This window comes from Rhinopithecus roxellana, chromosome 16 (genome assembly GCF_007565055.1).
Source record: "Rhinopithecus roxellana isolate Shanxi Qingling chromosome 16, ASM756505v1, whole genome shotgun sequence".
NCBI classification, from domain to species: Eukaryota; Metazoa; Chordata; class Mammalia; order Primates; family Cercopithecidae; genus Rhinopithecus; species Rhinopithecus roxellana.
The window spans coordinates 8,947,500-8,962,363 of NC_044564.1; the positions used below are offsets into that span (position 1 = coordinate 8,947,500).

Genomic DNA, 14,864 nt, shown 5'->3' on the forward strand with positions numbered 1-14,864 from the left:
GACGCACTAGGGACGCGCCCAGTGGGGCATGGCGTCCTATCGAGGCGGGTGTTTACGGGCGGCCAGGGTTGAGTCCCGGGTCGGGGCCAGGGGATTGCCGGCGAACCAGGGCCGAAGGCTGGGGCTGGCGGGGCCGCTCGCTGCCTCTCGCTCGCAGCAGCGGCGGCAGGCGCGGGCGAGGGCCACGGGGAGAGGAGACGCAGCCCCGCGGGTGGCACGCTCGGCCGGGCCCCGGCCCGCGCTCAACGGGCGCGATGCTCTTTTCGCTCCGGGAGCTGGTGCAGTGGCTAGGCTTCGCCACCTTCGAGATCTTCGTGCACCTGCTGGCCCTGCTGGTGTTCTCTGTGCTGCTGGCACTGCGTGTGGATGGCCTGGTCCCGGGCCTCTCCTGGTGGAACGTGTTCGTGCCTTTCTTCGCCGCTGACGGGCTCAGCACCTACTTCACCACCATCGTGTCCGTGCGCCTCTTCCAGGATGGAGAGAAGCGGCTGGCGGTGCTCCGCCTTTTCTGGGTCCTCACGGTTCTGAGTCTCAAGTTCGTCTTCGAGATGCTATTGTGCCAGAAGCTGGCGGAGCAGACTCGGGAGCTCTGGTTCGGCCTCATTACGTCCCCGGTCTTCATTCTCCTGCAGCTACTCATGATCCGCGCCTGTCGGGTCAACTAGCCTCACCGAGGTGCCGGAGAGGGAGCGTTGGACGGCTAGAATGCTGCCCTGAAGCCGAGGCCCTACTTGCGCCGCACCGGAGGAGAGGCTCTCTAGTCTAAGGCAACTCCTGCTTGCGCCGAGCTGAGTGCCCGGTTTCCCTATTTCAATCCTGCCTGAAATTGTTTCTTCAGCAGGGCTTAAAAGAGCAGCCTTCATCCTGAAACTGTATTTCTTTTTATTTAATGCTTTGAGTAGATAATCCTGAATTGAGGTCCTGAGGAGGCCCCCAGGCCAGACAGTCCTGAACCCCTCTGACACTTGGAAGCTGAATATAAGTAAAATGTCCAGGTGGACTCTGAGTATTTCCTGTGGATCCTGGGAAAGTACTGTTGCACAAAGGCTGCAAAGCTGGACTCAGGAATGTCCTCCAACCAGCAGCGCTGACCTGAGAGCTCCCGGTGTCGTCTATCCAGACCAGATTTCGGTAGATGCCTTTGTTAGATCAAATGTAAACCAGCTTGTATCTCCCCTGTGCCACGAGAGAGACAGGCTTTTTATTCCAGTCTAGGCAGAGAGAGAAGAATGTTGAATAAGAGCACGATTAGGGTCCTGTCTGGTTATCTGTTGCCCACGAAAAGAACTCTGCTGTCCAGGCACTGCTTGGTTTCCTATCCCAGCAAAGACTGCAGTACCGTGGACCTTTTCACCACCTTGTGGCTGGCACTCTTAGCACACCTGAGACAGATTTAAGCCTCCCTGAGAGACTGAAGAGAGGAACAGGTGTCGGATACTCATAGGCACTGAGACCTACAAATGGGAAGCTTGTGAGTGGCCCAGCTTTGTTGGCCTACGAACTTTGGTTTGATGCCAGTCAGGTGCCAAATGAGAACCTTTGCTGAGATGCAAATAAAGTAAGAGAATGTTTTCCTGAAATGAATAGTGGTTGCCTGTACCCCTCAAAGGTTAAATGTGATGAATATTGAGATACTCTCTGCTGCATGGTGTAACTGGTTACAGAGCTGCAGTTTCAGATGGATTGAAACCTGTGGCTAGAGCTTAGTGGATGGTGGTGGTGGGAATCACTTGTTCTGGAGAATCCCTCCTTCCTGCTCTGGGAGGTGGGTAACTCAGGCACCCGCCCCACCCCGTGTGAAAACAACAGTCTAGGCTCATGTTGAAGACCCGTTGAATAGTTTGTGACCCCAGAGCCCATGACTTCTTGCCAGTGTGTGGTCTTGTGTGGGCCTTGTTGGCACTCTGTGGAGCGGAGATCAGCAAACAATGTCCTAAGGCCTGTTTTTGTGTGACCCTTGAGCTGAGGATGGTTCTTACACCCCTAAATAATTAAAAGCAGGCTGGGTGCGGTGGCTCATGCCTGTAATCCCAGCACTTTGGGAGGCTGAGGAGGGCGGATCACGAGGTCAGGAGATCGAGACCATCCTGGCTAACACGGTGAAACCCCGTCTCTACTAAAAATACAAAAATTAGCCGGGCATGGTGGCGGGCACCTGTAGTCCCAGCTACTTGGGAGGCTGAGGCAGGAGAATGGCGTGAACCCGGGAGGCGGAGATTGCAGTGAGCTGAGATTGCTCCACTGCACTCCAGCCTGGGTGACAGAGCGAGACTCTGTCCCCTCGCAAAAAAAGCAAAAGCAGAACGTGTGACAGAGAGTGCATATGACCCTCAGAGTCCAAGGTCTCTTAATTGGCACTCTTGGCCTTCAGGGCCAGAAGATTCTCTAGTGAGGATCCAGGCTGTTTCGCAGTGTTTCTCTCTCTCCTGGGTAGATGCCAGTAGCAACCTTCACTTGTGACAACCAGATGTTTATCTAGACATTGCCAAGGGCCCTGGGGGACAAAATTGTCCCTGGCAGAAATCAGTGGGCTAAAATATTTCCTATCTGGGGCCAGACGCGGTGGCTCACGGTTGTAATCCCAGCACTTTGGGTGGCTGAGGCAGGCGGATCACGAGGTCAGGAGTTTGAGACCAGCCTGACCAACATGGTGAAACCCCGTCTCTACTAAAAATACAAAATTAGCTGGGCATGGTGGCGCATGCCTGCAATCCCAGCTACTCTGGAGACTGAGGCAGGAGAATTGCTTGAACCTGGGAGGCAGAGGTTGCGGTCAGCCGAGATAGCTAGCACCACTGCACTCCAGCCCAGGCAACAGAGCGAGACTCCATCTCAAAAAAAAAAAAAAAAAAAAAAAAAATGTCCTATCTGGCTCGTTACAGAACAGGTGTGCTGACCTCTGCTCTCATGCATCAGCCTGGCTAGCGTATTGCGGTGTCCGCCTCTGCCTGGTGTGTATGCTTAGTTGTGTAAACCGTGGAGGGGTTTGTGTTGGAGGCAGCTTATCTGGTTTGTTGCACAGCTACGACAATGTGTCGAGCCTGGGATCGGCATAACTTTTGTCAAAGCCAGATTCAAGCTGAACAGTGGGACTGAGTTTCCTCATAATGTTATTTATTTCTAGATTTCGTGTTTTGTGTGTTCCCCTGTTTTATTTTGGTAGTTCAGAATTGGGCAACCCTATTAGGGTAGAAGTGATGAACATCGGATGCTTCCTTTGGAAAGGCGATTTGAGGAGGGCCCTACGGGAGGAGACACTTGGCTTCTGGAAGGCTGAAATGAAATTCTGGCCAGGCACGGTGTCTCATGCGCGGTGTCCCAGCACTTTGGGAGGCCAAGGCAGGCGGATCACGAGGCCAGGAGTTCGAGACCAGCCTGGCCAACATGCTGGAACCCTGGCTCTACTAAAAATACAAAAATTAGCTGGGCGTCGTGGCAGGCACCTGTAACCCCAGCTACTTGGGAGGCTAAGGCAGGAGAATCACTTGAATCCGGGAGGCAGAGGTTGCAGTGAGCCGAGATCCTGCCACTGCACTCCAGCCTGGGTGACAAGAGCAAGACTCCATCTCAAAAAAAAAAAAAAAAATTATTTTCTCCAGCTTAATAGAGTGGCAGGAGAATAAGGCAGCATTAAGCTAGCGGCTGCTGCAGACTGTCATGGGGCACAAAAGCTGAGAAGGGCATCCCCAAGTTAAAAAAAGAAAAACCTGTTCTGCGTCTTTGCAGAGACCCAGGTGACCCTGGAGCCTTGTCCCTGAAAGGCAAGTGGTGTGGGAAACAGCAGTGTCTCCTGAGCAGGCTGCTGACTGCAGGGCAGGTGATGGAAAGACGGCGATGTCCGCACTCCAATTCCCCTTCTCCCCATGGCTCCAAGCGAGCTCCCTGTTATCTGCAGGCTTGAAAGACTGTGGAAGCACTCCGAAGTCCTCCCTGGGACAGAAGGGACTTGTCAGCCTGGAGGCTGTGCCCTCAGGGTCATGGCATCTGGAGCCTGAATGGGGGAAAGTTCAACCGACGGGAGAGGAGTAGCCTTAACGTGGCGGCGGAGTGATCAGACACAGGGTTCAGCCCTATGGGGCCCACCGTTACCCTGGCTTTTTTTTTTTTTTTTTTTTGGCTCTTAATGCATTGGAGAACTGTCCAAGCATGCAGGGCCCTGCATGCGTGTGCCTGCTTGCGTGTGGCGGGAGAGGCTGCTTCCCTTGTGCCTGCTCCTGCAGATGCTTTCTGGGGACCACGGATGGAAAGGTTGGGGTAAGAGGCTCCCACCTGGGCAGCCTATAAAAACTAGCGATTTCTGAGAAACTGGTTCGTTGGGGCTGCTCAGGGCTCCAGAATTGGCATTTCGAAGCCCCGCAGGCACCTGCCGGAGGTCGGAGGACCCCTGGTGAAAGCATGGTCCGGGCCAGAGTGTGGCCTGTGCACCGTCCACGGGCGCGGGTGCCTTCGGTCCTGGAGCAGCCCCTTTCCTGCACCGCGCTCTCAGCGGATGGAACAGGCGGCCTCGGTGCTGGCAGCGTGAGGAAGTCCCAAGCTCAGCCAAGGTCACTCGGGGCGCGGGGCCCAGGGGCCGCCCACCCGGCTCCCCCCAGGGACGCCGGGAGGCGAGAGCGCAGGGGCGGAAGTGGGGTCCGCCAGTGAGCGGCGCGAGGCGCTTGGGTGTGTCCGAGGGGCCTTCCCAATGGAGGCCGGCTCCGGTGATAGGCGTTGTCCAATGAAGTCCCTTGAGAGGCGGGGTTGAGGCCAGTGTTGTCCAATCGGTAGGGTCACCTGAGGGGCCCGCCCTCCTCGCCTGCCATAGGTGGGCCTCCCGCGCGGGGCGGGGATAGCGGGCTTCCCCCCAATGGTCGGTGGCCCGGGAGGGGGCGTGGCCGCGGCGCCCAGGTCTGCCGCGACGGCGGCGGCCACTCCGGCCCTCAGTCCAGCCGTCCGCGGCCGCGTTCGAAGCATGGCCGCCCTGGGGCGGCCGGGCTCGGGGCCGCGCACTGCGGTGCCCGCCTGGAAGCGCGAGATCCTGGAGCGGAAGCGGGCCAAACTGGCCGCGCTGGGCGGGGGCGCGGGGCCCGGGGCGGCGGAGCCGGAGCAGCGGGTGCTGGCCGAGAGCCTGGGCCCGCTGCGCGAGAACCCGTTCATGCGGCTGGAGGCCGAGCGGCGGCGGGGCGGGGGCGCGGCGGGGGCGCGGCTGCTGGAGCGGTACCGCCGCGTGCCCGGCGTGCGCGCCCTCCGCGCCGACAGCGTCCTTATCATCGAGACGGTGCCCGGCTTCCCGCCCGCGCCGCCCTCCCCGCCCGCCCCAGGGGCCGCGCAGATCCGTGCCGCCGAGGTGCTGGTGTACGGGGCGCCGCCCGGCCGCGTCAGCCGCCTGCTGGAGAGGTTCGACCCGCCCGCTGCGCCGCGCCGCCGCGGGAGCCCCGAGCGCTCCCGCCCCCCGCCCCCGCCGCCGCCCGCGCAGCCCCGGCTCCCGCCCGCGGCCCCCAGCCCACCCGTCGCGCCCAGGCCCCGCGGTGGAGGGGCGAGCCCCGGGGCCCGCCGCAGCGACTTCCTCCAGAAGACCGGCAGCAACTCCTTCACCGTTCACCCCCGGGGTCTGCATCGCGGTGCGGACGCCCACCTGCTCTCCAACGGGCCCTCGGCCCCGGAGCCCCGGGCCGGCCCTGCCAACCGCCTCGCGGGCTCCCCGCCTGGGTCGGGACAGTGGAAGCCAAAGGTGGAGTCGGGGGATCCCTCCCTCCACCCGCCCCCCAGCCCCGGGACCCCGAGTGCCACTCCAGCCTCGCCCCCTGCTAGTGCCACTCCTAGCCAGCGCCAGTGCGTCTCCGCAGCCACCAGCGCCAACGACTCCTTCGAGATTCGGCCGGCCTCCAAGCCAGATATGGAGACCATCCCCTCGGGGGATCTCCAGGCCCGGGCGCTGGCCAGCCTCCGCGCAAACTCTCGAAATTCCTTCATGTTCATCCCCAAGAGCAAGGCCTCCGGGGCCCCTCCTCCTGAGGGGGCGCAGTCCGTGGAGCTGCCAAAGGGAGACGTGGGCCCGGCCTCCCCGAGCCAGGAGCTCGGAACCCAGCCGGTGCCTGGAGGGGATGGTGTGCCTGCCCAAGGGAAGAGCCCCGTGGAGGTCGAGGCACAGTGGGCAGTCGAGGAGGGAGCCTGTCCCAGGACAGCCACCGCCCTCGCTGACCGGGCCATCAGGTGGCAGAGGCCGTCCTCACCACCCCCCTTCCTGCCGGCTACTGCAGAAGAAGCTGAGCCTGCTGAGGGCCTCGGGGTTCCTGGCTTGGACAAGAATAGCCGGGAATACGGGAAGCCGGGACTGCCTGTCACCTTCATCGATGAGGTAGACTGGGAGGAGGAGGCCCCCCAAGAAGCCAAACTACCCTGCTCCCTGCGTCCTGCCAGGCCCGGGTGCGTGGCAGAGCTTCAGCCCCGGGGCAGCAACACCTTCACAGTGGTGCCCAAGAGGAAGCCAGGGGCCCTGCAGGGCCAGAACTTCAGTCAGGCCAATGGGGAGCCCCGGCCACAGGAGGCCGAGGAGGAGAAGGCTGGTTGCCTCCTGGGGCCCACGCTGAAGAAGCGCTACCCCACTGTGCACGAGATCGAAGTGATTGGCGGCTACCTGGCCCTGCAGAAGTCCTGCCTCACCAAGGCTGGCTCCTCAAGAAAGAAGGTCAGTGGTGGGGGCAGGGCCACTGGCCAGGAGGGAGAGAGTGACAGCTCACAGAACTGTGTGGGCAGCACCTGCCCTGATCCCAGGACGCTTGGCCTGGGCGAAGGATGGTTTCTATATGGACTCGAGGCAAGCTGGGGCTGGGTGAGCCGTGCCGGGTCCAGGGCCCCAGTGGAGCCCCCTGACTTGGGCCATGGGGACAGCTGACCTGCTGTGTGCCTTGCGTGGCTTCTGGAGAGCACCGGGGCAGACAGTGCTGTGCCTCTTGCCAGTTCTTATGGCTCATATGGAATTAGCTGGGCGGGCCTGTCCCTTTGTCAGTCCAGTTGGAAGAAGCAGACCTGGGCTTGTGGGCTCCTCCCTGGGCTTGGCTTTGAGGGGGTGGCCTCACATGGTCTCCTGGAGGCCCCGCTGCATGGGCGCGGGGCGCCAGGATGTGAGTGGGAAGAGGCCGGTGATCAGGGTTGGCTGGATCCCTGCATCATGGTCAGCCCTGGGCTGCAGCCCACCAGCCAGTTGGAGGGGGCTGTCAACTCCCCAGCAAGCACACTGGCTGGGAGCTGGGCAGGAATGCCGCGTGAGTGTCTAGCATATGCCTGTTCTGGGCCTGGGAACCTTGCTGGGGAGAAGGGGACTTTGGAGGCTCTGAGCCAGCCAGGCAGGGGAGTCTCCCTCCTGGCCAGTGGCCTGGAACCCTCTGGGCACAGGAAAAAGAAAATCCTCAGATTCTTCCCGGTCATTCCTGCACCTGTATTTGTTCCCCGGGGCAAATTCCAAGGGCAGTTCCACGTGACTTCCTCATCTGCGGTGACCTGTCATGAAGCAGGTGTACCTTCCCTGGGGACTGAGCGGGGGCCTGGGGCGTCTCCCTTGGGTCTTCCTGTCCAGGCACTGCCCCAGAGCCAGTGCTGGCTAGGCTCACCCCTGAGGCGGGCTGTCCTCCAGCCTCAGTTTTCCCAGGCTGGGGATGGGACCTTGCAGGCTCCCTCAGCAGACAGGCTGCTGCCTCCCTCTGTTTGCTTCCTGCCTGGGATTGGCTTTGGCATTGTGCCTCTCCCTGTCCATCCTCCCCTCCTGGAACCAGGGCGTTGGTGCTCCTGCCTGCTCTGTCTGCTGGCCCAGGCATCCGTGCTAACCCTTGTGAGGTGCTTCCAGTGGGGGCTTGGGGCTGGGCACAGGGCCCCTCCCATTCCTGGAGCCACATGGGTTTGTCTCCCCAACCCTCGCCCGAGCATCACCCCAGCCCATCGAGGTGGGGTTGGTCTGATAGCCACAGCCTCTCTCCCCCAGCTCCTGTCTGCCTCTCCCTCCCCTGCGTCCGTACCCTTGGCCCTGGCTACATGAGGTGGGTGCTTCCTGGTCTTGCCCCAGAGGTGGCAGTGGGGACACCTCCCCCTTTGTAGAGCGGAATCTGCACCTCAGCTCAGGAGTCGGAAGAGGTCATGGAGCTTGTGGGGCGAGAACTGAGTTCAGGTTCCTGTTTCTAGAACCCCTCCCCGTAACCTGTGTGGCCATCCCTGGGAGCCTGGCTTCTTCCTGGGACTTGAGGCTGCTGCCTAGAGCCTGGCCATCTTGCCCTCAGAAGGGACAGAACTGTGCCGGAAGCGGTGGCTCACACCTGTAATCCCAGCACTTTGGGAGGCCGAGGCGGGTGGATCACGAGGTCAGGAGTTCAAGACAAGCCTGGCCAAGTTGGTGAAACCTTGTCTCTACTAAGAAGATATAAAAAAATTAGCTTGGTGTGGTGGGGGGCACCTATAATCCCAGCTACTCGGGAGGCTGAGGCAGGAGAATGGCGTGAATCCGGGAGGCGGAGCTTACAGTGAGCCATGATCGCGCCACTGCACTCCAGCCTGGGCGACAGAGTAAAACTCTGTCTTTAAAAAAAAAAAAAGGCTGGGCGCGGTGGCACAAGCCTGTAATCCCAGCACTTTGGGAGGCCGAGACGGGCGAATCACGACACGAGGTCAGGAGATCGAGACCATCCTGGCTAACACTGTGAAACCCCGTCTCTACTAAAACATACAAAAAACTAGCCGGGCAAGGTGGCGGGCGCCTGTAGTCCCAGCTACTCGGGAGGCTGAGGCAGGAGAATGGCGTGAACCCGGGAGGCGGAGCTTGCAGTGAGCTGAGATCCGGCCACTGCACTCCAGCCCCGGCGACAGAGTGAGACTCCATCTCAAAAAAAAAAAAAAAAAAAAGGAGGGACAGAACTGTGGGGGTCACTTGTGGCTGGGTTAGGGTCAGAAGGGCAGGGTGGGGGCCGGAGGGCCAACAGGAGCAGAAAGATGCAGTCGGAGAGAGAAGCTGAGCCTGGGAAACAGGCCCTGGACCAGCGGGAGGGAGGAGCTTGGGCCAGCCTGAAGGGGTGGGGGTCCAGATGGACAATGCCTGGCATGGCCAGGTGGCCCAGGCAGGGCCCTGCCAGAGCAGCATGACCTGCTGGCTGTGACTTCCTGCCTGGGTACAGGCCAGCTGCCCTGCCTGGGAAGAGCCAGAATGTCCATCAGGAGGGGACGGAGGCATGGGGCTGCCCTGCCTTTCAGAATGGCTTGCTGGCCTCAGCACAGTGGGCTGTGGGGCAGGGCTGTCCCATGTACTCTGTGGCCCCTGGGCCAGGAGCACTCACAGGTGGAGGTGCAAGGTACCCCATGTGAGTCCTGCACCTGGCCTTGCCTGACCACCCTAGCCAGCCTTTTTTTATTTTTTGTTTTTTGAGACAGTCTTGCTCTGTCACCCAGGCTGGAAGGCAGTGGCGGTATCTCGGCTCAGGGCAACCTCCATCTCCCAGGGTTCAAGCGATTCTACTGCCTCAGCCTCCCGAGTAGTTGGGATTACAGGTGTGTGGCACCACGCCCAGCTAATTATTGTATTTTTAGTACAGACAAGGTTTCACCATGTTGGCCAGGCTGGTCTCGAACTCCTGACCTCAGGTGATCCGCCCTCCTCACCCTCCCAAAGTGCTGGAATTACAGGCGTGAGCCACAGGGCTGGCCCCAGCCTTTGGTTGGGACCACTGGCTGTGACCCCAGAGCATGGGGGTGGAGTGCAGGGATTGCAGGGCCTGGAATCCAGCGGGACCTGACTGTGGGCCAACGGTTTACTGTGTGCCTCAGTGGCTGGTGGTGCTGCTGCTTTTCCTGGGGTGCAGATGAAGGGCAGCTCTTCAGTGGAGTTGTCTGGGTGGTGGGAGTCTGTGAGGCACCTGCCCTGGGGCTGGCTGTCCCCACACAGGGTATGATACCCTTGCCCGCCTCTGAGGAGTGCTGCCCTGTTCTGGGCAGTGGGGGGCTGCTGGCCTATGTGCCGGGGGGGAGCTGCCTGGCAGGCACAGGCCCGTTTAAGTTGTCCATTGGCAGAAGTGGCAGGTGCACAGTCTTGTAGGCTGAGCTTGGGGCAGACTGCTGTGTGCTGTTGCAGCCGCGCCCAGGCTGCTTTCCTGGAGGGTGGGGCATCCCTTCTCATCCTCACACCTGCCGCCCGTGGGACTTGGCGCTGCAGTCTTTCCTCTTCGTGGAGCACCACCTGGCCTGGCTCCTACCTGTCTGGCTGTCCTTTCCTCTCTCCTCTGCCCTTCTCCTCTCCTTCTCTTCTGGCTCTCTGCCCAGCCGGAGCATGTCAGTGTCCCCAGGGCTCAGTCCTGGACACCCAGGGCCATCCGCCCTCACCTGCTGTGGGACTTCCGCCTCCACTCCCAAGGCCTCGCTCTCTGATCCTTAGACCCAAGTGCCACCCTGACATCTGCCCTTCCTGCTAACATCACCTCCTGGCCAGCACCAAGCCCCAGACTGGGCTCCTCCCTGCTTCTCCCCCTGTGCAGTGCAGATCCTGGGTGGCCAGGGGCTGTTGCATCTCTCACTGTTGTTGGCTGAGCCACTTCTTGTCAACTTTCCTTTCCTTCCCGCCTCTCCACCAGCTTTTCCCATAGGTGCCACCTAGGTGGTCTTTGTGAAGCCAGGGACCCCAGCAGCTGCCTGGACCCTCCTCCCTCAGCTTTCTCATGGGTGGAGGCTATGCCTGGCGCTGGGGCCACACTTGACTCAGGGAGCACCCAGCCTCCCGGGAGCCTGCTGTGGACATTGCACTCGGGCAGCCTGGTCTAGGGTCCGGCCACCCATGGGAGCGTTGGCTGGGGCTGCGTGGGGGATGGGAGGCAAGTAGCCGTGTGCAGAGAGGAGGGAGGGGCAGGGCTGGGCTCAGCTCACACCTCCATCTGGGCAGGTTGGGGCTGGCTGCTTGGCCCTTTGTCCCGGGTGGAGGCCAGGCCCTTTGGTAACCAAAGCTAGATGTGCACAGGCAGGGTGAGTGGAGCAAGAATAAAAGGGTCCTGAGAAGTCAGGAGGCTCTGCTGGGAGGCTGCGCTGAGCCGGGACCCACCTGCGGGCTCTCTGTTGGCTGCGCCAGGCAAAGTCCCTGATAGGCTGCATTGCCAGCCCCTGGCCACACCCTCTGCCCATCCTGCGTCCCCGGGGTCTTCAGGCTGCCCACAGCATGAGTCACGGGGTGTCCTGTGACCCACTGACCTGTCTCCACAGTGGGAGGGGAGGGCTGTGCACCAGCCCAACTGAGGAGACCTGGGGAGGCAGGACGTGACCAGAGCCCTGGGCCCCAGCTGAGGGCAGACGGGGGCTGCCTGTCCACCCCCTGCCCCCCACTGCCTGGCCAGGCTGTACCAGGCTCAGGGCCCATGTGCACCCAGCCCCCGCAGCCCCCCTGCTGGGACTGGTCATGTGCATGAGCCAGGGCACTAATCCTGCAGCCCTGGCAGCCAGCCTTTCTGTGTTCTCAGCCATGGGGGCTGGGCCTGGAGGGCTTCGGGGTCATCTGGGTTAGCTCCACATATCCAGGGCGACTGGAAGCCCCATTTGCTGCTGGACTTTGGGGCTGTGGGAGACCTCTGGCCCACCAGCCCCGTCCTGCCTTGAGCACCTCCACCTGGGGTATCTGTCCCAAAGCATGAGTCTGGGAGGGCTGGGTGACCCCATCCCCAAGTGGGCTGGCAGTGGGTGGGTGTTTGTAGGGTCTGTCCCAGCCTCTCCTTGCCTGGCCTCCTGTGGGATGAGCATTGGAGGGCCAGGTGGGCCTAGCCACAGGCAGGGCAGTTAAGGGACAGGAGCTGGTGACTTTCTCCTTGTTTTGTCTGACCCAGGTGGTCTCCCCCTCCCCCGCTCATCCGTGCAGACAGCTGGGGTGCCAAGGCCTGGGGTAGGGATGCATACAGGCAGCTGAGTTGCCCAGCAGGGCTCTGTGTGAGCTGTGCTGAGAAGGGAAGCTGGAGGTTTGGGCACAAAGGGTGGCCCCCCAGCTGTGGGAGGTGGGGATATTCATGGTGAGAAGGGACCCAAGGGTACGCTTGGCTGTGGGCCGTGTGGCCACTGCGGGAGAGGACATGATGGCAGGAGCGTGTGCCCTCGGCCCTGTCCTGGCAGCCCTGTGTGGCCTCAGCTGCTTCCTGAGAGGCTGTCTCATCCTACTGTGCCTGGCTGCGGTGGTTCTCTGCCTGGGGCCCGACTCCTGCCTCTGGGTCCTTCTAGGGGAGGAGGAGGAACTTGAGCTGCTGGTGTCCTGTGCCCGGGAAGAGTTTAATATTTCGAGCTCCGGCAGGGCCGCTCCCATCTGCTGCAGGTGGGGGCCGCTCATCTTCATGGGGGACCACTGGGGCTGGGCTGAGTGCAGCTGAGCGGTGGGAGCTCGGCTGTTGTGGGGAGCTTAGCCCCATGCAAGCCCCAGTCAGGGGAGGTGGAGAGTCCTGACCATTGGTCCCCACTGCTCCCATTGCCCCTGGGAACCAGCAGCCCTGCCTGGGCTTCAAGGCCACTGGGAAAAGGAAAGCATTTGCTCAGATGTGAAATTCTGCAGCCTACGTATACGAAGTGGGGATGGAGGACGAGGGCCAGAGGGACAGCAGGGTGACAAAGGGGTCATTGCTGGGGTCGCTGGCACCCAGGCTCAGTGGAGGCGGCTCCTCACTCCGCACAGCCTCAGGCCAACTCTCAACTATGTTAGGTGGGTGATGGTGCCTGGGGCTACCGCCCAGCCTTGACGCCTCACAGAGGCCCGTGTCAGCACTGGGCGGGGGGGGGGGGGAGTCCGTGCTCTGCCAGATTGTCCAGGCATCCAGTAAGCCAGGACATGAACTTGGCTTTAGAGAGAGGCCCCAGACACCAGCAGGAGCTGCCTGGAGCCTAGAGTGTAAGACCCCTGAGGGGACAGCCTCTCTTCTGCCCTGTTCCTGCTCTAGAGCTGCTCGGTGGGAGGGGATGTGTGCCCACCCCAGTGTCCCCCCAGCTGGTGCTCTGCCCAGACAGCAGAGCAGGAGGGTCCTGAGATGGTAGCCCCCGGAGCTGGTTTAGAGGCTTCCGGGGACCCAGAGGCTTTGGGCTTCTGGTCCTGATCAGAGTTTGCTCCCTGGCTGGGATGGGGAGGGGAAGTTGGCCCCCAGGGTGGAGGGGATGGATGCCTGCAGGGTCCAGCTGGAGAGGTCTTCGCCCACCTCCTGGAGCCCCTGAAGGGTTGATGGTGCATCCGGCACCCCACTTGGGTCAGCCTCATCCTGAGGGCTGGACCTGAGCCCCTGGCATTGCTGTGCCCATGTGGGCCCTCAGCCCTCGTTCATGTGACTCTCACTCCCAGATGAAGATCTCCTTCAATGACAAGAGCCTGCAGACCACATTTGAGTACCCTTCCGAGAGCTCCCTAGCACAGGAGGAAGAGGTGGAGCATGAGGGGGAGGAGAAGGAGGAGGAGGAGGAAGAGGAGAAGAGGAGGAAGAGGGTTCCGGCTCAGAGGAGAAGCCCTTTGCACTCTTCCTGCCCCGGGCCACGTTTGTGAGCAGCGTGAGGCCCGAGAGCTCTCGGCTGCCAGAGGGCAGCTCAGGTGAGTGCCCACCTAGGGGGACAGGCAGCCTGGGAGGGGTGGAGCCTGGTCTGTGTCCACATGTCCACGTGTGCAACTCCGTTCACAGGCCTGTCCAGCTACACCCCGAAGCACTCTGTGGCCTTCAGCAAGTGGCAGGAGCAGGCGCTAGAGCAGGCCCCAAGGGAGGCAGAGCCCCCGCCCACGGAGGCCATGGTGAGCTGCAGGGGAGGGGAGCGCTGGGGGGAGTCTGATGCCTGGGCGAGCCCACGTGTCCACATTCTGTTCTCTCACTTTCAGCTCACACCCGCCAGTCAGAATGACCTCTCGGACTTCCGCAGCGAGCCAGCCCTTTATTTCTGAGCCCAGCTCTGCCAGGACCAAGGCTGAGCCCCAGCTGTGGGAGTCCCGGAAGCTGGGCAGTAGCCAGGGACTACTGCACCCGCTTCTGCCTTGTCTGGCCTCACTGTATTCCACCCACCCCTCCTGGCCCTGGAAGCAGCCAGGGTGCCTCCTGACATCGGGACCAGGTCTGGGTCTCACTCCCTGGCCCTGGTTTGGGAGGGCCCAGGTGGGGAGTGGGGTGGGGAACTGCCTGTGGGTGAGGTCAGGGGCCTGCTGGGTGGTGGCCATCTGCAACCCGGCAGGGGACTGTGCAGATTCTACACCTGGCAGTTCCCTGTCCTGTCTCCTCAGCCTGCCTCCCAGCGGCCAGGGGGTGTCTGGGGTGAAGGGCTGTCCCAGCTACTTGTCCTCTGCAGGACCCTAAGCCCCTGCCCACAGCCTCCATGCCCTCTGTGATGAGTGGCATCTTTCCTGCCTCTGACGATGGGCTCAATAAACAGCACTGGACAAGGCTGCTGGCATCCCCACTGCGTGGTCCTTGGCTGAGAGGGGAGCAGGGGCAGGTCTCTGCAGTAAGAGGCCACATGGGGTACAGTGGGCCCCAGCTTGCACGTCTGTGCCAGGGTGTGTGGGAGGTGACCCCAGTCTGGTACCCCCACTTCTTGATGTCCCAGTGGCCAAGGCTCTGACTCCCCAACTTCTACGGCCTATTAACCTGTTGCTCCTCCACCCCAGCCTCCCAGAGCTGGCACTGTAGGAGGTAGGATGCCAGGCCTGCTGTCAGGGGCCTAGACTTCAGGTGGGAGGGTGAGTGTTGCAGCTGTTGGGCCTGAAGTGACTTCTCTGAGGGGCCCAGAGCCTGGGGAGGGACCAAGAGAAGGGCAGCATGAGGGCAGCACAGGGTATGGTGTCTCCTGCTGGGCTTGGCATGCCCACAGGATGAGGCAGGTGGGGAGCAGCGCCTGCCCGGGCAGCCAGACCTGGGGCTGTTTACAACCCT

General features: G+C 61.6%; 2 protein-coding genes across 3 annotated transcripts; both read left to right on the forward strand.

Annotated features, from left to right (window-relative positions):
* The first annotated feature begins 2 nt into the window (after positions 1-2).
* TMEM203 (transmembrane protein 203) lies at positions 3-13,411 on the forward strand. Of its 2 annotated transcripts, XR_004053980.1 has the most exons (2): positions 3-1,558; positions 13,298-13,411. XR_004053980.1 is itself a non-coding variant. In XM_010372664.1 (1 exon), exon 1 carries the CDS (start codon positions 255-257, stop codon positions 663-665), a length of 411 nt encoding a protein of 136 aa, XP_010370966.1. In that variant the 5' UTR covers positions 3-254; the 3' UTR covers positions 666-1,580. The 2 variants fall into 2 exon arrangements, 1 of the variants encoding a protein (XP_010370966.1); XM_010372664.1 differs by lacking the exon at positions 13,298-13,411 and having other exon boundaries at positions 3-1,580.
* TPRN (taperin) lies at positions 4,272-14,379 on the forward strand. The gene is given in 5 exon segments (XM_010372662.2): positions 4,272-6,664; positions 13,298-13,420; positions 13,423-13,540; positions 13,629-13,735; positions 13,820-14,379. Coding segments are annotated over 5 exon segments (2,232 nt in total). The 5' UTR covers positions 4,272-4,843; the 3' UTR covers positions 13,883-14,379.
* Positions 14,380-14,864: the final 485 nt, after the last annotated feature.